The following is a 20,833-nucleotide window of genomic DNA, read 5'->3' as shown; positions in this document are numbered from 1 at the left end:
GTTCAGTGTCAGCCTTTTGTAAAACTCAGGTTAAAGAAGGATGAACTACACATTTCCTATGAAGATGGGACAAAGCCTGATGATCATTGTTTGATGTACTTTTGCCCACTTTTTAAAACTTTCTTTAATGCAAATCCTTCAAAACTTTTTTTTTTTACTTTAGTCAAGAAACACAATTGAGCCTCCTTCACTCTGGACCAAGCTCCCTCTCTGGGGATGCTGAGAGGCAGCCTGTATCAGGAAGCGTGAGGACGGAACTTTTTGTTCCTGTGAGCCCGCTGACAGCTCAGTGAATGAAAGTGCATCTAATGTCGGGTTACCTCTTTACATTTATATATTTGTAGAGCAGGGTTTGTTTCGGGGGGGCTGGGAGGGAGAGGTAATCTTCTGTGGTTTTTGAAATGAAAGCAATTTAGAGAAAGTAGCAAACTCCCCTCCTTCCTGTCGTCTCCTTCCAAGTAAGCAATCAGCACCTTAAGTGTCACTATTCCTAATATAAATCCCGGGGATGGTACCGGTTCATTTACCTGTACTCTGAGGAATGGCATCCCCTCCTTACCCAGCTTCTTAATCCCACGCAAGGCTTTATTCCTTGCCTTGGGCTATTTATTTTCCTCAAGGGTCCCTTTTGGAGGGAGTCGGCCAAACTCTAAGTGAATAATTTGGGTTTTTGAAAAGCCAAACAACTTAGCTTACTTTCTGCATGGCTGTATTTGGTCACTTTTATGTAGGTTTATATTGAATGCTAATTCAAGACACAAGTACTGTTTTTCTTTCCTCAGAGAAGGCTTCTCAAATGGCAACCCTGCAAACTGTTCTGTTATTCTCCAGAGTCTGACTTTTCTCAAAATGATAATGGCAGCTCACCAGTCGAAACCCCAGCGACTGTCCGTGCGCGGGTATGTGTGTGCCCGGCAGGCACAGGGACTCGAGTGGAGATTGCATGCAGGAGCGCTCAGCGGTACCCCAGGAGGAGGCTGGGGGCCCTCCGACCCCATTGATTTCCCAGGTCTCGGGGCTGCTTACCATGTTTAATAACACTACCAGCAACCCCAGACTTTACTTCCGCCCTATGCCTTGGGCCTTCTGATTTATGGCACTTAAGCTCCTCAAATTTGCTCCAAGCTGATTTTCCTCGGAGACTCGAATCACCATTTAAGTTGCATCAAAATCCCTATAAAAGCTGCTCTACATCAAAAATACAAGGCAGGGAGCCACACCCACTCTCCACATACCGCATCTTTCCTCTTGCATTGCTTTCTTTCTTTTTTTTTTTCTTCTCCAAATTGTGTTTGTGGGAATATAAATTGATAGCATTTCTGAATGAGAATTTGACATTCATAACAAAAACTTTAAAATATTGTATATGCATTGATCCAACAATGCCATCTCTATATATTTAGTCTACATATTTATTCTAAATAGTAATTTCTATATATTCATCCATATGTATTTATTCACCAGCAATAATTATGAATGTGGTCAAATATTTAGTTACAAATACATATTGTCATGTTACTTCTGACCAAGCATTTTATCCTGATGAGTCATTCTTTCCTAATATGAGTGCTAAAATCTTTGGAATGGATTACATTAAGACAGGAGCAGATATTTAGCTAGTTTTACATATATATGTATATAGCACATAAATATGTATATTCTCATACAGCATTAAATATTTTCACAAGGCCATATTTACATGAGTACACAGTATTTCATAGTAAGAAGTGCCACAATTTATTGAATAATTTCCTATTATTAAGCATTTAAGTCTTTATAATTATTTGATGTCTGACACTTTCAGATCTCCTCAGGGCCCACCTCTCCACTGGACATAGGCATATTGTAATTTTTCACTATCTTTGTGCTTTAAGATGTCATCTGTTTGACCTCTCCATTTCCCACTGGTTTTTAACAGGTCTTCCAAGTTTCCAGAGATAGATTTTTCATCTTTCTAAAGGATGCCTTTTTAGTACTAATAAAACTTTCATATTTGTCTGCTTAATCGCGCCAGCTTTACTGTCCCCTTTTTACTTTTTTGTTTTTGGCTCAGAGGTATATGAACCATCTGTGCCTCTAAAACAGTTTGCTTAAATAGCCTCCAGGCAGATTTTATGGTTTTTAAGTTTTTTACTTTAACCTTCAGCCTGCTGTTAGCCATTTTCATCACAGTTTTAAAATCAGCCTCTTTTGGAAACAACCGTCACTCGGTGAGGTTTTTCAGAAGTTACTGGAACCGGAGAGGGGCTGCTGCCTCCAGCTGAACGGCACTGCGGTCCCCACGCAGCCATCTGAGGCAGGTGCAGGTCTGGTTAGCCTCGGCAAGGGTCAGCTCTTCCCTTTGGCATCATAAAGAGCAATGCAGATGCCTTTCATTTGAAGTACACACCTCGACATCACCCAGTTAAGACCCAGGATGATAAAATCTGAATTACCTGCCTGTTTGTTTATCCCTACATTTCTAGCTGTCATCATGATCCTAGGCACTCAATGAGATACGAAGCTGAAACAAAGAATACAAAGAAACGCAGGAGAATTCCTTCCTGCCCAGCACACTGTTGTGCCATGAGAATCGTCCTGTGTTATTGTGCCAGCAGACATGCTGTTCTGTTTCCATTTTATCACAGTCGTCTAGTCTGGGGACCTGAGTGTCAATAAGCAGTCCTCTCTCCTGGAATTCATCATCACCTGCACTTCCTGTGTGCCCTCGCATTAATGTTAACATTGCTCTATGGTTCTCTCTCTCTGTAACAAAACCACATCTCTCCCCTCACCTAGCAGGAGGTAGAACGTGGGATCTGCCCTTTCTGTGGCTCTTCCCATCAAAAAGTAACTTACCCCATTTATTTTCAATCATCCAACCAGATTGGTCAGACAGTAATTACACGATCCCCTTTCTCACATCAGTGTATTTTCACCCAATCTTTTCTCTGTTGCCATTGTTGCTTTTCTGATACATTTGATCATTAAAAATACTTGGGCTCTGATAGTTACCATTATTTTTATTATTTTTATTTTTTTATAAAATGCTTCTGCCTCCAGGAGTTACACGCTGTCAACCCCTGAAATAAATTACTAATAATATGCTAACTATGGCTGAGTGAAGTCAGGGAAGGCAGAAGCCAATGAATCCCCAGAGGTTTATAGAATGAATTTAATGACTACACAAACAAATAGATAAATGGGATTTATCGTTCCAGGGAATATTTGTTTGTTTGTTTTCTTGTTTGTAGGTAATGTTCAATTCCTTCACAGAGAACATGAAATTAGCAACGACATGGCAAACTGGGGCCAGAAGTCGATATCATGCTGCCGTGTTCTCAGCACAGTAGCTCTTTCTTTCCCTCCTTACCTACGTAACATCTCTTCATCCTTATTATTTCGGTCCAAGTACTACTTCCTTAGGGAAACTTCTGGATCTCCTGACTAGTCAAATCTCCCTGCCAGGGCCTCTCTTAGCACTGTGCCCTTGCCAACATAGTACTGGTCACAGTGGCAGTTTCACATCTGTGTTATTATTTAACTAACTGTCTCCCACTGGACTGTAAGCTTCATGAGGGTAGGAAAGAGGTTCTTGTTGAATGAAAATCTGGAATGAAATCCAATACGACTAGTACAGGGCCTGGCACACAGTGGCTGTTCAACAAATATGTGTTGAACTTAATTAAAACTGCGAAAGTTGCAGCCTTCAGGGTCTCTGCTCCATGGGCCATCTGCACTTAATGCATTCAGCCTCAGACTCAATCACAATCTGCTTGAACACTCCCCTTTCCCTTCTGTTTAGCACACAGAGTTTTCAGCCACAGAGGAAGTAGCTTAAATGTGTGGGTGGGCAGGCTAACTCTTGATGGCTAACAGCTGCGTCGTCCCATCACGCAACCCATCCCAGGCATCTGCCTCCCCACATTCAATGTGGTCCTTGGCCAACACCTCCCAGGCCACTTAAACTGATGAAACTACAGGGTAGGGAAAAAGTAGGTTTACAGTTGTGAGTATGTGAAACACAGAGCTTATTCTTATATTATTATTCATTAATTATTTTATTATTTTTCATACAAATAACTGTAATCCTACTTGTGCCCACCCTGTATTTACTGGGCTTGCTGTTTTAACTGCACCATTGTTCCTCTTCATAAATGAGCACATCTAATAGCTACCCACAATCCCCTTGTCTTAGTTCTGAGCAATCTCATGTTATACAGAGTACAAAAAATCTAGAAAAAGTCAGCACTTTGGTCTTGGTACTAATATTTAAGATGCCTTAAATATTTAAACCAGTGTGAGCTGAATCTTCTGTTAGTTGCATAAAAATTCCTGATACTTCTTATAAGTAACCAACAAATTAAGTCTTCTCTTAGAATTAGAAAACCAACATTCTAATCAGGTTTTCAAAGCCTCTGGTCCTGGATGGAAGAAGTCGCTCATCTAAGTGCCCCATGATGAATGGAACCACACTTTTTATCTTTCAGTCCACACTTGGATTCCAGATTCCTTCCTCCATATGACAAGAGTAGATGGGCATGACATGTTCATTGTGTAAAGAATTCAGCTTCATGGGATAACCTCAGGAGCTCACCTCTCCTTCTCTCCAGTGGGCATTTGCTAGCATCTGCCATCAGCTATCATTCTGACCCCTTCCTCTCTTAACAGTTTCCAGATTTTCATTCTGGCTCCATGCAGGCTTTAGAGGAAAATGAATCCAACCCGAACATCAGAGGAAAACCCTGATTGGTTTAACCTAATCAGAAAATCCATTGCTCTTGTCATAATCCCCAGTTCAAGCATGAGTATGTGACCAAAGTATAGAGAATGAGTGGAAATTTCAAGATTCCTGCATGGATTGCTAGTCACTCTATCTCCTATTGGATGTGCATAAAGAAGCATATAGCCCTGACTGCTGCAGTAGTCACCCCATGATCTCTGAGGAGCTTGCCTTGGAAGCTAGCCAACACTCTCTGCAGAAGAATATAGAAATGGGAAGACATGAGACCGTGCTAAGACCACTACATTGTAGGATCAACCCACCTGAAGTATACCTAACTTAGGACTTCACAGTTCCATCAAAGAAAAGATGTCTTAAATATTTAAACCAGTTGAGCTGAGTCTTCTGTTAGTTGCATAGAAATTCCTGATACATCTTATAAATAATCAACAAATTAAGTCTACTCTTAGAATAAAATAAACTTCAGAATAATTCCTTTACCCGAAGATGTTCCCTTCAAAGTACCATCTCTTTATCATCACACCACTTCTAGGGGGAGGGCTTGAGAAGACCTGTGGATACTAAAGACTTGATTTCTGGGCTGAGCTTGCCTCTGAGGCCTTACCCTCCCACTATGTTGGGGGCAAGCTCTGTCTACTGTAGAGAAGTAAAATCACTGTGTCAGCATCTAGCCTACCATGTCCATCCTTAGTTCATTTTCTCCAACACTTTAGAAAAAAACTAACTAAATTAGATCAACACACTTTTGCTACTGGGAAACGTTTCATAACCACTAGTGAATAATTCAGTGAATATTATATTTTTAGTTTTCTATTGCCAGACACACTCAATTTTAATGAGAATGCTGTTGCCTTTGTTGCTCTCCAAATCCCCTTTGCATCCAGGATCTTAAATTTTAAATGTATTACTTTCTTAACAGTGATCCAATCAACAATGAAAATCAGATATGTCACACTTCCCAATAGCTGCCCTCACATTTGGAATAAAATTCAAACTATTACCTCTCTGGCCTATGTGATCAAGCGCCTAACAACCTTGATCGTTCAACTCCAGCCTGACTTTCTTGACAAAAATGGCAAGCCTATTCCTGCCTAAGGGCCTCTGCTTTGTACTTGCTCCCCTCCTCTCTAAAACTCTGCTACAAGCTCTTCAAATGACTAACTGTATGACTTCATTTTGTCCCTACATATGTGTCACCTCCTCAAAGATAATCTCTGTGACCACCAGATGTAACAGCATCTTATCACTATCCATCCCTCCACCCTCCTTTTTTTTTCATAGCAGTAATCACTACCTGAAGTTGCGATATATATTTACATATTTTTAACTTATAAATTACTATCTCCCTTAGAGAATAGAATGTAAGTCCTTTTAAGGCAGGGACGTTTGTTTAGTAATAATCCACCAAACCTAAAACAGTGCATAGCACATTATATAGGCGTTCAATATGTCTTTTATTTTATTTTCCAAATAATAAATGGATAGCCCTAGTCAATTTGGCTCAGTGGATAGAGCATTGGCTGATGAACTGAAGGGTCCTGAGTTCGATTCCGGTCAAGGCCACATACCTGGGTTGCAGGCTCAATCCCTGGCCCTGGTCGAGGTACATGCAGGAGGCAACCAATCAATGCGTCTCTCTTACATTGATGTTTCTCTCTCTCTATCCCACCCTCTCCTTCCCACTCTCTCTAAGAATCAATGGAAAAATATCCTTGGGTGAGGACTAACAAAAATAAAAAATAATAATAACAATAATAATAAGTGGATAAATAAATAACAAGGTTGTTGTTTTTTTAATCTTGGCTAAAAACAAACAAAAAAGCATCACAGAGGAACTTGCCTCCTGTTGGGCAAATCCCCTGGTCTTCAACTATTTGCCCAGCTTTATCTCACCTACCCCTGGGTCTCTGTCTCCCTAAGTCCTTTGACACCAATAACTTAAATTGCTCCAACTAAGGAAACATATAATCCTACAGATGATCACAGAATGTGCCAGGGCCTTCAAAGATTCTTATAACAGAGGTGGCTGTGCAGTCATAGAACTGCTCACCATATCTTAAAATACGAAGTCATTGTATCAAAACAGATTACAAGATAAGTCACTACTTTGTCATGGAATGTTTGGCAAAAGGCCTGTGAAACAGATAAACAGTTATCAGACTTCAAAATTCCTATTACCCACTGAACCTCCCACATACACTTACTGGGGTCGGATCCAGCTCTCAATGTTAATTAGCTAATCAAGAAAGCGAAACACTAAGAAAGTTCATATGACCAAAATTAGATATAAAAATCTTTGGTTTATGTCATTAATTCTAACTCTGTGGGGGGAAAAAAATCATTTCAAAATCAAGGCAGTAGTTTTTCGACAATCAAAAGCGGTTAAATACTTTCAAATACATTTCAACATATTTATGAAGCAATTCTCCTACATGTCTCCAATCTCTCTCATAAATCAGTATAATGTTTCCAAAGCACATTTGAAAGTAAAAAATTAATATCTTCCAACTATATTTTCCTCTATTAGAAGACGAATTAAGCAGAAAATACATTAATGTCTGAATTTGTAATAGGAGTGGTTAACTCTTAGCCAGAGCAAACTAATGAGGAATATTTTACCAGGAAGGATTAATCAGGGCTCTCCAACACGAAGCAATTTGACATTTTGAAGACTTAATCATGAATGGATTTTATTCCCTTATTTACTTTTCATCATGGGGATGCCTGACAAAGACACTACAGGTTAGAATAAATTTAATTCCTAAACTTAATCTTGTTGCTTTAAAAATAGTCCTCACAGAAGCAACACTATATGATTATGTCATCTCTGGGCGGAATGCAGCTCAAACATCAAAGCCTGAGTCTGCCTAACCTCTGTTAGCAGTGAGATGACAACACAAATTCTGGGAGGTTGTTGTGACTGGACATTGGCTTCCCTCCCCAGCCATTGATTATCTCTATCTTTGTTAAAGAGTACAGGAGTTTCATTTAACTAGAGTGCTCAGTAAATTGCAGCAGAGTTCAAGCATCTTTTTATAGATTCATTAAACCATTGATCTGCCTTCTAGTGCTTATAGTAGTGCCCACAGCCTGTGTTTACAGAATATGCAACAGACTGATGTTTGTAATCTCCAAAGGCAGTCTGTCAGTAGACATTAGATTCCACTGTGTGCACGATTTGTAACACAGGGAATTTGCCATTCTCAGACTGAACTGTTGGGACAGAAATTAAGTGGCCATCCGCAACAAGATTTTCTTTATTCCATCCTAATCTGCGATAACATAAACAAAGAGCAAGGAGCCCAAGGAACAAAGAATTACACATGGCTTGCCCAGTTCACACTTCTGCTTATGTGAGCAAAAGCTATCCACAGGTACCGAGATGGAGGAGAAATAAAAATAACCACAGGTGTGCCTACAGCGTGCATCTCCTGCATATGCCACTCTTGAGAGTGTTAGGGTTTGAGACCAGACATTGCAAGTGTATAAGAGAAATTCTGGACTCAAACTACTACCTTAAAATATCTCAAGACAAACCTGGCCTGTCTTATGCATGCAATTATTTAGACAGTTAACATTTTTAACAAAACATTTGAATTAACAGAGTAGAACTACAACCCTAGGAAAATGCACAATCATTCTCTCACGGTTTCTCTGGACAGTGCACTAAGACCTCTTATAAACGTCTCCTTCCTCTGGTCTTTGTTTTAATATAATAATATCTCGTTCCTTTTATAGTCAGGCACAAAGAGTATCTCTGTGCTTAGATAGCTTATGCTGGGAGAAGTGCATTAAAATGGCCCATTAGATAATTCTTTAAATGCTTATTCTTCAGATAAACCTGAACACTGTTAGCAGCAGAGTGAGAAAGCAGGCAATGCACGTGACTAGATCGATAAGGAGAATGCATGTCCCAAATAACTAGATCCCTTCCTGGCCATTTGCTTCACTGAGCTGCCCACTGTCCGAACAGGCAACCGGACTCGGAGCTCAAAGCGCACACATTCATCACTCTGCAGCCGCAGTCACCAGAACACAATGTAGCTGATGCAATCTGACACTGTGGTTAATGTTAAAAGGGAGCGTGCCTTTGAGATGGATTGGATAATTACTGGCAGTTCGGATGAGAAAAACTTGATTTAAGTGTAGAGCATTAGCTATCACCAGAAGGATGGCCAGAGATTGAGTGTGTCTGAAAATTAACATTCGAGCATATATGTCAATAGCCCTGTGTATTGATCTCTGGGGGACTGAATTCAGATCTATTAAAAATCCCCCTCTTCCTCCTATTCATTGGGGGGTGGGGGAAGGGGTAGCACTGAACAAAGATTGGGACTTGAAGCTCTTTGGATTTTTATCATATCTTCATATTTAATCTAAAATGTCTGAAGTTGTTCAAAAGTTGATATCCATTCTGGGAAATTGATTAGAATTATTTCTATTTCCCTCACAACCTCCCAAATGTAGCCCATTAAAAACTAGGTGTAGTCGCTATTTTCTTTCAATATATCCCCTAGCCCCGTTGTGTTTGAGTTCCCAGTATCCCTTCAACCACTGTTTCTGTAACAGTGGTCTGTAAACATGACCATCACATATGTCTCACCCAGAGCTTCCGATGACTTCCTAGGGCAGTGATGGCGAACCTATGACATGCGTGTCAGAGGTGACACGCGGACTCATTTTTTTGGTTGATTTTTATTTGTTAAATGGCATTTAAATATATAAAATAAATATCAAAAATATAAATCTTTGTTTTACTATGGTTGCAAATATCAAAAAATTTCTATATGTGACACGGCACCAGAGTTAAGTTAGGGTTTTTCAAAATGCTGACACGCCGAGCTCAAAAGGTTCGCCATCACTGGCCTAGGGCATGGTGTCCAACTTGGCCTGGCACTCTCTGGTTTTCTTCAAGAGCCTACCCTAGGCATCACCTTAACCTGACCTACATTTTACCTCACTGGCCAGAATTCTCCTGCTCTAACCCCAGCCTAAATGTGTTTCACAGGGCTAACACCTTTCCCTTCCTCGGCTCTTGCTTTTTTCATAGGTTCTTACTTTCAGGAGCTCATCATATACCAAAATACCAGAGAATGAGAAAACCACTGGGTTTGTTGTTCTCTCCCCAGAGCTTCCCTGTTTGTTGTGACCAAAAGGGAACTCAGCCACTGGCCTGCAGGCTAAAGCCTGGGAGGCAGACGCCACCCTAGATGCAGGCACAGTTCCAAAGGACACTGCAGAACCAAAGCAATCATCCTGCAGAAAGACAGACCCAACAGGCTCCTTGGTGACCCATAAAAACAAGGTGAATCCAGGGGAAGAACTCTGGTGCTCTGTGGGCACATTTACTTGTCAATCAAGAATATTTGCAAGCAACTGGCAGGAGCAAGTCTGTGGCCTGAGCTTCAGGCAGTCAGGGGACATTAGTTACAAGTAATTTCTAAATGTCATTCCCCAAACCATCATGACTGATAGCCTTTTTGCAAATTAAATCTTGCAGGTGTTTAAAGGAAAAAAACGTGGACAGGTTAATCACTAGATTAACAGGGCAATTGTTACAATTTCTTCGGTACTACTGGGTTCTATAATTAAGTCTGAACCTGAGAATCTTTCCCAGGATATATTCAAGTTTAATAAAAAGACCAACAGTCTAAATAAAATGTAACTCCAACTAATATGATGATACATGCTAACTAGCCACAGGTTCTTCCAAAAGAGATCTCTTCTAAGAAGAGATCACTGTGTATCCAGGGATATAGTTTGAAAGTAAAAGAAATGCTTATTATACAATACTCCCCTCACTGAATATTATTATCTTGATTGTCAGGAGATCTTAATGACATCATCTGCAAATGTTGTTTGTTTATATAATCGTTTTATTTTTAATTCATCCTTATCCTTCTCTCTTATCCGCATAGGTTTCTTCCCACTACGGTTTGTTGGGGGAACAGCAACTTTATGATATTGAAGAAATATTTCTATGTATTCTTGTCTCAAATTATATAAAAACTAGAAGAAGGGAGCAAAATTTTAGTGCTCTTAGGAATTTGTGTCTATGACTGAAGTATCAATGCCCCTAATCCATAAAGAACGCTATAGCCCTAGGCCAGGGTCAGCAAACTCATTAGTCAACAGAGCCAAATATCGACAGTACGATGATTGAAATTTCTTTTGAGAGCCAAATTTTTTAAACTTAAACTATATAGGTAGGTACATTGTTACTAACTTAATTAGGGTACTCCTAAGCTGGCCTTTGCTAAAAACATCCTCAGTCTGATTGAGGTACGTTCCCTGAGGTCGACCCCTTCCAACTCTCCCATCCACATTCGTCTTGTATACTTGTTTCGTCTATCTCCTTTCCGAAAACCGACTTCTGCACATGGGCCACGAAGTTTCAATCGCACTGTACGTGCGCGCCCGCACGTGGTATTTTGTGGAAGAGCCACACTCAAGGGGCCAAAGAGCCGCATGTGGCTCGTGAGCCGCGGTTTGCCAACCACTGCCCTAGGCGGTTTGGCTCAGTGGATATAGCGTCGGCCTGCAGACTGAAGGGTCCCAGGTTCAATTCCGGCCAAGGGCACATGCTCAGGATTCGGGCTTAATCCCCAGTGTGGGGTGGGCAGGAGGCAGCCAATCAATGATTCTATCTCTCTCTCCCTCTGAAATCAATAAAAATATATATTTTTTAAAAAGAATGCTATAGACTTGAGATTTGAACCAGGACAGAAAACAATCGCCCTTGAGGTTGCCTGCACGAACCATCTGCCTTGAGTTTTGATTCCTGCTTGATTTAGATGACAGGATATTTCCCATGCAGAAGGGAAAAAAACAAACACAGGATATTTAGAAATGATTACTATTTGTAGTCCTGTTTATTACTCTCACTCTTCAAGGGATAATGGTTACACGACATTACTCCCTTAGTAAAGGTATTTTTAAGTGTGTGTTATGGTAGAAAGTAAAACTGCCATTAGTTGGACTAAACACTCCAGCATCTCCTGCAAAACTACCAAGGAGTCCCTGCAACTTGCCAGCTCCTCGCTGGATCACTAGGCTAGAAATGTTCTCAATTCCTTCTCTCCTCGTGGCTCAAAAAGGGGCTGGGAAAAGAGTGAGCTATTAGTTCCATGACAAGTCTCTGGTGCATCTAGTAATGAGACTGACATCCCATTGTTCAGCCAATGCCCACAGACTACAAAAGTATTTTTCATACCCACGGCTTCAAAAACATTTGAGGCAGCAAGTGAGCCTGTTGGGGATAAGGACTCCACAAAATACAATTTTAATTAACACTGTACACGACTTAGAGCTGACATCCTAAAGTGTATAAGCTAGTAGCTGGGTTCATGAAATGAATACAGCTGTGATTCACAGCCCCCTCCTAGCAGAAGCATTCTGAAGACAGCCTACATGCTTGTAGCAATCCAAACAACTCTTCATATAAAAGTAATTTGGTTTAAAAATATAAGCTACGTGCCATAAAGGGTTACATTGATTTCAATCCATCCCACCTTCCTTCACAGTGCCAGGGTTTGTAAGAGAGAGAATGTGGCATCCTTAAACTACTCCATCAAAGAGAAGGAAGGTTCGAGAAGCAAGTGAAATTTAAAGAGTCAATTTTCAGGGGGCCTTCATTTTGAGAGTTGGGCTATTTTTGTCCTTGTTTTTAGAAGAAAATCAGCCTCTGCTTCTATCCCAAGCATTTGTGAAGAGGACAGCAGGGACAACACGGGCACAGCTGTCCAATTTACATTCACAAATGCAGGTGTTGCACAGACACAAAACAGAGGTCAGCTGAATCCTGCTCCTAATTAGCTACCTTTTTCACAAGGATTTTCCTTTGTGAAGTTATGCATGTAATTTGGGTTCAACTTAGAGACCATTTTTAGATCCCAGCATGCTATCCACTAAGAAGCGGGCTGTCATTATAAAGCATAATTTACAGCATAGTTAATTTTACATGTGTTTTTTTTTAAATCGACATCATACCTAAGGCAAAATTCTGTTCTGCACACACATTATTCACTCTGTTTTCCATCCACTTCTCAATATTTAAAAGTGTAGAATTTAGCCAGAAAATCTTTTATGTAGGAATGGGAGAATTTTTGCCCTTTTTCTAAGATTGAGAAAGTCTGCCATTTTAATAATGAGGACCAAAGACTTTGTTAAATGATACAAGAGAAGTAGCTATTTGCTATTGTCTTCAGTGGGGAACACCCTGGGGCTGATTATAGCAGTTCTTAGAAATGGCAGGATGGAGACTGGTATCTAATACAATCCATTAAGAAACCCAAGCCCTAAATGAAATGACCACAAAATCCTATCAGTTCACAGAAATGCAGCAGCTGTACATGTTTATTGTAATACAATAGGATATTGTTACAGAGATAACACTCTTAAAATAAAATAAAAAAAAGAACCCAGCAAGTGATGTGACCAGTTTATTTCTCTATTTGAAAAACGAGAACGTATATAGTGTGGCAGAGCTTTTGATATAAATAAGCATGAAGATTGCAGAGAAGACAGGCATAGTATGTACACTAATGGGCTGCTGGGATCAGCCGGCAAACTTCAAGCCACTGTGACGCCCAGGTTTTGCAGGCTATTCAGAGACCTACCCCAATAACCCTGCAAAAAGGGGAAGGGAATGCTGCTCCTCCAGCTGACGGAGAAGTATTCCACATGCTAATTCTTAGCTTGGCCCCCAGTTACCCAGTTTTCAAAACTGTATGCTATGGAAGTTTGACCTTAAACTTTATAATGATGTAATATTACATATGACTTATAGTGATGTAAATTTATATATGGTATTATTATATATGGTATTTTATATAGATATATTTAGACATATGTAGAATATATATATATGTATAAAATTATATAGAGAGATATATAGATATAGGTAGATTATTCTAGGTTGTTTTCCAATTGGGTCAGGTGCCTTCCTTCAAAGGCTTACTAAAGTGAAACCACTTTGCAAAGTATAACAAGTATCACCAGGATTGTAACAAATTCATCTTGCTGGATTTTATTCACTACAGGCAGTCTATCAAGATTCAGACCCATAACCTTTCAGAAGGATAGAAAGACAAAAAAACAACAACAACAAAAACTGTTCTCTAGCCATTTTCTAGGGTGGAATGCAAAGTATTTTGTTGTGGTAAGTAGGGCTTTGAAGACAAAAGCGCTGGGGCCATTCCTGTGATTGTTACCCCAGTGTTCAGCATGCAAAAGGGGGGCCCCAGGGTCTCAGAGATCATTTAATCCCCGTATATTAAAGCAAACCATGTCTCCATGCACTGCTCTAACCACCCTCTTCTGAAGCTTCCCTGCCCCCCCCCCCGCACCCCCCAAGGGAAAGTGAACTTGACTGGTGACTATCCCAAAAGAATTGCAGTTTCTTTACTTGCCTTCCTGTTCCAGTGAAGATTATGAGCCTAATTCTTAGAGACTGCTACTAAATTCCACCCTACTGAATTCTGCAGCCTAATTCTTTCAGCGTTATGTTTTTTGGCAGAATGATGTGACCCAAATTTGCAGGAGATAATTTGCTGCAACAGTGCTTCTTGTAATGCAATGAACCCAAGATGAGCATTTCAGGATTGCAAATATCAGCCTTAAAAATAATAATTATTTGCTTCAAGAAAGGATAGGTTTTGCTCTTTCTTGTATTATGGAAATGGAAATGCTCAGCAAAGTGTAGACAGTTTTATGAATTAAGGAAGCTTTACAAATCAATGGAAATAATCAAGAACTAGCAATTTACTTCAGTAATTGGTGGCAAAATGCTATAGAAGTTCTTTAAAGATTAAGAAATTAGCTGTGTGTGTGTATGTGTGTGGGGGATTGTAAAACCATCATGCATTCCATTTCCCATTAGTGGTGGCTAATACTATTCTTTAAAATGACATTTTCAAATCTGAGATGTCTTAAAACAAACAAAAAAAGAAAAAATATATATATATATATATGACTATGGCCGTTCCTGTTTCGCCCACCATGCCTCTCACAATGCTTGGCTATGTGAGCAATGCTGATTCATGTATTCATTCTTTCACCTTTTCTCAATATCAATCAACTTTAATATAAGGTATCAAGAGAGACTTGACGTGTTTCTTGGTTAGAATTTGTGGATCGGATTTTGGAAAGAGCCAGAGCAATAGTCCCATTGGGAGCAAGTCTTAAACTGAGTGCACTAAAGCTTCCTGGCCATGCATGGCCTGTGGCTAGTTCCTCAGGAATCTCTACCACTTATCTTGCCAGATTCTGTCTGCGTGTTCTCCTGTTGGGGAGTCCCTGTCACTTAAGGTACCAGCTGTGATCTCCGTGTCCTCATCAGATTCATTCACCCTCTCAGAATTCAAACACCAAGACCAGAGAAACTGAAGAGCAGGTTATTATATACATTAGAGGGGATCCCTTATTCCAAAAGGTTAAGTATGACAGAGAAAGAGAACAGAAAAAAAACCAACAGAAAGAATAAAAGGTGCGCAGTGTTTTCAGCTAGAGGCTAAGTGGCACATGCGCACGCGGGCTGGGGAGGCCTGCGGGGCCGCCTCTCTACGTGCTCTTACCTTGTTTCTCTTGAAGTAGGCTCGTCGGCAGGCCGCAAAGCACTTCTCGCTGCAGAAGCTTTTCACCTCACTTCCCATACTCAGGGAATAGCGCTTGATCCCCACTTTCTGGCACCAGGCACACATTATTTGTACATTTGACACATCATCTTCTATAATAAAAGTATAAGAAAAATGTTCATATCAGAAGCAAACATCCCTTCAAACTTAGTCACACCCTGAACCTGAAAGAGCTACCCGGGGTCTGATTTCAATCTCCGCACCTCACCGTGGTCTGACCTAGGAGAATGGCCAGCTCTTGCGGGGAGGGCTCCATGCTTTTTTTTTCTTTTGCTTTTTTTTCTGTTGGCTTTTAAGTTTCCAAAGACATCATTTACTTAAAAACCAGAGCATGACTACAGAGCCATGAGAGTTCCCAAGGCTGCTTAGCCTGGTAAAAATGCTTATTCTGCCTGCTTATACCAGGCTCAGTACTGATGAAGCTTGTAGAATGGCCCATTTGTTCAAAGGTGCAGCTGACAGCCTACAGGATCTACATATGGGGGAGGATAGCACACCCACATATGTGGTGACCTAATGTGAACCTTGACAGTCAGGAGCCAGGACCGATCTTGGCATGTTCCCTATTACATGTTACATATGGAGTGTTGTTTACTTTTGCAATTTAATGATTCCCAAATGATATGGTTAGTCAACAACGGAGAGATTGAGTGGCCAGATTCTGCTGATACAAAGGCAGTGGCCTGGCTCACTCGGTGGTCTCCTGTGATGCAGCCTTCCCACATGGGGTCCCAGACAGGCGCAGGCCTGATTGAAATTCTTCTCCATGAGATGTGTGTGATTCATGGTCCCTGGATGGAGGAATAGTCATGGGGTGTCAGCCATGAGCCCTGAGGTCACACGGCTGCCCAGATCACTGTTAGCCAGACGGGTGGTCCTCACAGCTCCAGGAGGACCTGTCGCCCACGCCATGGGGATGCTCAGAATGATGTTAGGTGATATGCAAATATTTTCAATATTTAAAATGCTGTATTTCTTTTCCTTTGTAAGAAAAGAAAACAAATTTAAGTAGTACAAGTCCATGACATCACAAATACTACTGCTCAAAACAAATAAAGACTTTTAAAGTGAGCCAATAAATGAAATGTAATAGTAATTACAGTGCAGGTAGCAAGATGTTAAGACAAACATGTGATGGTGATATTCAAATGACTGAAGTCTGGGAAACTTTTGTGGGGGACTAAACGTAGACCTTAAATACAGGTCTAAGAAATATTCCCTTGCTATCTCCTATGTGCTCTGGCTATATCTCGAGTTTCCTTGGTCCTCCCAAATGACAAAGTGTGTCTGACTGGTTGCCACTATTAGCCACATCTCTTCGTCCTTTATGGATTTTTTTTTGTACTAACCCAGACTCATGCTCCAGACATGAATGGTAATCACAAAATCCCCAGCAAGCTCTGGTATAGTGTTGTCTGATTCTGAGTAAAATCCCCCAAAGACTAATTGCTAAGCAAGGCCTGGTCCATGAGCTGTTGACATATTCATGGTTCATAGAACCTGTCATGCAATCATTCCATTTCCAGGGGAAAGATTTGGTTTGAGGCAGTGTGGTCATCAGCCTGCAAAATTAGAAGCAAACTAATTTGAAGTGCGGTGATACGGCTTTTTTCCCTGAGGATCACCACTCAGAACCACGTGCAGCATTTTATTTACTTTAATGGAATATTGTCATTTTAATCATCATTTTATTTTACAATTACATATTGTGATTTATTATAAACTATAATAAATGAGACAGTGTAACAATGACCTTTGATGCTAATCAAACATTTTTGATAACATAAGTTTCTTTAAGTGGAGTCAATATGAGTTCAAATATCATACAATTACTGTATTTAATCATTTGTTCTATTCAAAGAAAGCTTTGTGTTTTATATCATCTCTAATATGGCATCTGTCTATAGACATTGTACATGTATGAAGAATTAACAAAACTCCATAATTTACCTTACAGTACAGAAGGGTTTTTTAATTAGATTAGAAATGTTATACCTTTTAAATAATCATCTGTCATTACTAAACTCACTAGCACTAATAGTTTCTGATTTTTCCCAAGCAATTAGCTGCTTTATAATCTTAAATTCCTGAAAAAGAAGATGATACAGCAGAACTCTCACAAATGATCCAACGGCAATAAACTTGATTCTGGTGAAATCTGTAAGGAAAAATACTTTATGCGAGAAATTATTTGGCCTCAGCATTCAAGAAGGAACTTTAGGACATACATTAGGTTCCCCTCATTGTCTCTTCCATTTAAATGATCTAAAACTGAGATGGCAGAGAACAGAGCACAAAGCTTCAGCAGGGGCGGTGCTCGGCCTGCCCAGAGGAACGACACTTAGACAAAAAGGCTGCTGGTGGGTCTTCCTCATGCTTCATCCATCAACACCAGTCAGACCATTTGTCATTTTTTAAGGGAGGCAAGGATACTTTCTTACAAACAATAGACCTAACAAATGGACAAAAAGTAGAACTTTAAAGCAGATTATTTTTATAAATCATTTGCCCTATGAAGTAACAACACAGGAAGATGAAACAAAAATAATTGTGTATCTGGAATTGGAAATGGTTAGCATCTGTCTTGTTAAATAATTCAGTATTCCCATCCGTTTTTCATAAAACTCCGCTTCATAAAGGCAAACACTTTGGAAAACTTCCATAAGATTTCTCTTTTTCTGTCATCAAACTGTTATCAATAGCTAATGCTCCAAAGAAGAGTCTGATAAGTGGATTATTCCACAAGCTCAAGAAACATTTTTACATGTCTTAGGTATTCTAGTCTTACAGAAGTCATTTTTATTAATAGTATATTTAAGAAACTAAGAAAGATCTGCGATTATATACATTAATTTTCTCAGCTAAAACATAGCCCAAGATTCTGCCACCAGACATGAGATGGTATCCCATCTTAAGCAGTATGGCTGCACCCCTAGAAAAGTGAGATTTTCTTTAGTGCTGTACCCTGGAACTTATGTACATGCATCATGTTGGCAAAATAGAAGGCCCCAGCACTTCAGCTTTTCTAACTTTATCTGTTTCAAATTTCTTTATTTAAAACATATTTCTTCAAACTAGGGAAAACCCGATTTGCTGTCTTATATTTAGACTCAAGGTCTGTGAGACTTTGAGACTTGAGATTACCTCAAAGAAGACTCATGTAACATATTTTTCCTTACTGCCAGTAGCCTATGTATTTTTCATAATGAACAATGCAACAACAAATGCAAAATATTTATAGCATTAAATCACATTCCCAAAGTGAATAGTTTGTATAACATGATAAAAATTTTCATATGATAATGTCACATAAATATGCATCAGTCAAAATATGCATGTTTCAATTAATCATGAAGTTTATACCACCTCTTTAGGATTTAATTAAGTAAAATGTTTAGGGCATTTTCTTTCCAATCTAATGTTCAAAGAACTATAGAAAATTATTCTATTTTACATCCCAGAAGGAGAAGTTCAGATTAATTACTCTGAGATGAAATCAAAATTGTGTTTGTTTATCACAGTGCAGAGAAGTATGATGTCAAGCATTTCTGAAATGCCTTGCTGAAGTTTTTTGAGAAATTGCACTATTTGGTGACTATTAAAATAAGGATGGCCATTGGCCAGTGGCATTCTCAGGGCATTTGAATTGGCTATGAATTTGCATATTAGCTTACCTGACCAGAGCCCAAAGACAAGCAGGAGGGCCTTAATGGACCCCAAGTGATTAAACTGTAGATTTATCATCCCTTTGTAGTTTTCATGGGAATCCAAGACTGAGGAGGGAAATCTGAAAATATTTGCTAGTGATGTTTTTCTCCTCCAATAATTCCTAGAATGTACATGTCCAGATAATCATTTCAAGACTTGAATCATATTTGAAGCAAGTTACAAGTTAGTCTGAAGTGACTCCTGTGAGTTCTCCATACCATGAACTAGAGCTATGGCACTCTGTCAAACTATTTCTTGGAGCAGCTATATTTAAGAACAAAATGAAGACGTGGTCTGGAAGGCAGGAAACTAGGGTTAAAGTTTGCTGTTTTTCAGCCCTTTTTTGGAATAATTCAATTTCAAAAACTCTAGGGAAGTCCAATTTAAAAGTTTCCACAGAATCCTATAGATGCTTCTGTACAATTTCCTGTGTTCTAAACATGAACATTTAAGGATACCCAAAGAAAATTTGAACCACTGAGCCAAAAAGAAAATAATCATAGCTAGCCTTATTCAGTATTTAGTAGGTGCCAGGCACAGTGCAAAATTCTTTAAATCCATCATTTAATCTTAATCACAACCACCACCCCCAGGCAGGTACTAACATTATCCCCACTGTGCAGACGGGGAAAGTGAGGTTTAGAAGTTAAGTAATTTGCTCCAGATAACACAACCAGTACATACCAAAGCCTAGATGAAGACCAGGCCATCTGTAGCCAAGCCCAAGCTCTTGACCACAACACCTTAAAGCACACAGCCTTTCTAAGCATGGGAGGTTGCACACCATCCACACAGACTTCCTTCTACAGAAAGGACAGAAAGCTGTCACAGGTTCTGCTACTTACACAGGACACTGTTCCAGGACACACTAACAGACAAAGAAAATGGAAACAAAAGGGTCAAAATGTCTTTGAGAAGATAGCTGAAATGTTACTCAATCAATATTTGTCCACTGAGTTTAAAACAAAACAACAACAACAAAAAAAACGGTAAAGGCCTACAGTGTAAGCCTTTATGACTGTGGGACTTGAACTTGCTGCAAATATTCTATCTGAACGCTCACCAGCAAGTTCCACTTAAGCATTCGGTGATGAGAAAGAACCAAGAATACCTGGATCGCAGGATGCAGTCATTCTACCCACGCAAGCAATAGTCTTCCCAGCTTTCTCTTTTGTAAGGAGGGGGACCAACAGTAGGACATGGATGAGATTGACTTTGTGGGTCAAGTGAGTAATCACTTACATTTATAATTTCAAAGATCCCAATAAGAATATCTTAGCTTCAAAAATTATCCCTCAATTGTTCACTAAAATTAAATTCTACTATTAGAGAAGACTTTATTTGACTAAATATTTCTTATATCCCATTAAAACACAAATTCCCTGAAAGCAACAAGGTTTGATAAACATTTTTCAGCAATCATTTATGCTTTCTTTCTGAAGGCTTTCGCAGAGAATGGGGAGAAGGGCTGAGTATAGGCTTCTAATGAGAAACATGGAAGGCAGAGATGGAAGAGACTAGGGCACAAGACGCCTCTGGTCATTACTTTGCTATGTCTCGCCCTGGACCCACAGGTATAACAAGCTGAGGGCAGAGTAGACAGAAGAAAATACGGTGCAATCATACTGTAGCACAATGTGAAATATTTTCAGAGACCCTTTTAGATGTGAATATAAACCACAGTAGAAGTTGAAGGAGGTGGAAGAAATGGCATATAGCTAGGGATCACTAGAAAAGAAAAGCAACAGGCAGATCCACTTACTACAGT

The 20,833-nt window shown here is 39.7% G+C and overlaps 1 protein-coding gene across 1 annotated transcript in view; it reads right to left on the bottom strand.

Moving 5' to 3' along the window:
* The window catches only part of SOBP (sine oculis binding protein homolog), a 140,103-nt gene that overhangs the window by 82,193 nt on the left and 37,077 nt on the right, over positions 1-20,833 (bottom strand). The window contains 1 exon segment of the mRNA XM_023761765.1: positions 15,298-15,449. Coding sequence (XP_023617533.1) covers positions 15,298-15,449 — 152 coding nt within the window.

Source organism: Myotis lucifugus, unplaced genomic scaffold (genome assembly GCF_000147115.1).
Source record: "Myotis lucifugus unplaced genomic scaffold, Myoluc2.0 scaffold_216, whole genome shotgun sequence".
NCBI lineage: Eukaryota > Metazoa > Chordata > Mammalia > Chiroptera > Vespertilionidae > Myotis > Myotis lucifugus.
The sequence above is the reverse complement of the archived record's forward strand: the minus strand, read 5'-3'. Positions and strand labels throughout refer to the sequence as shown.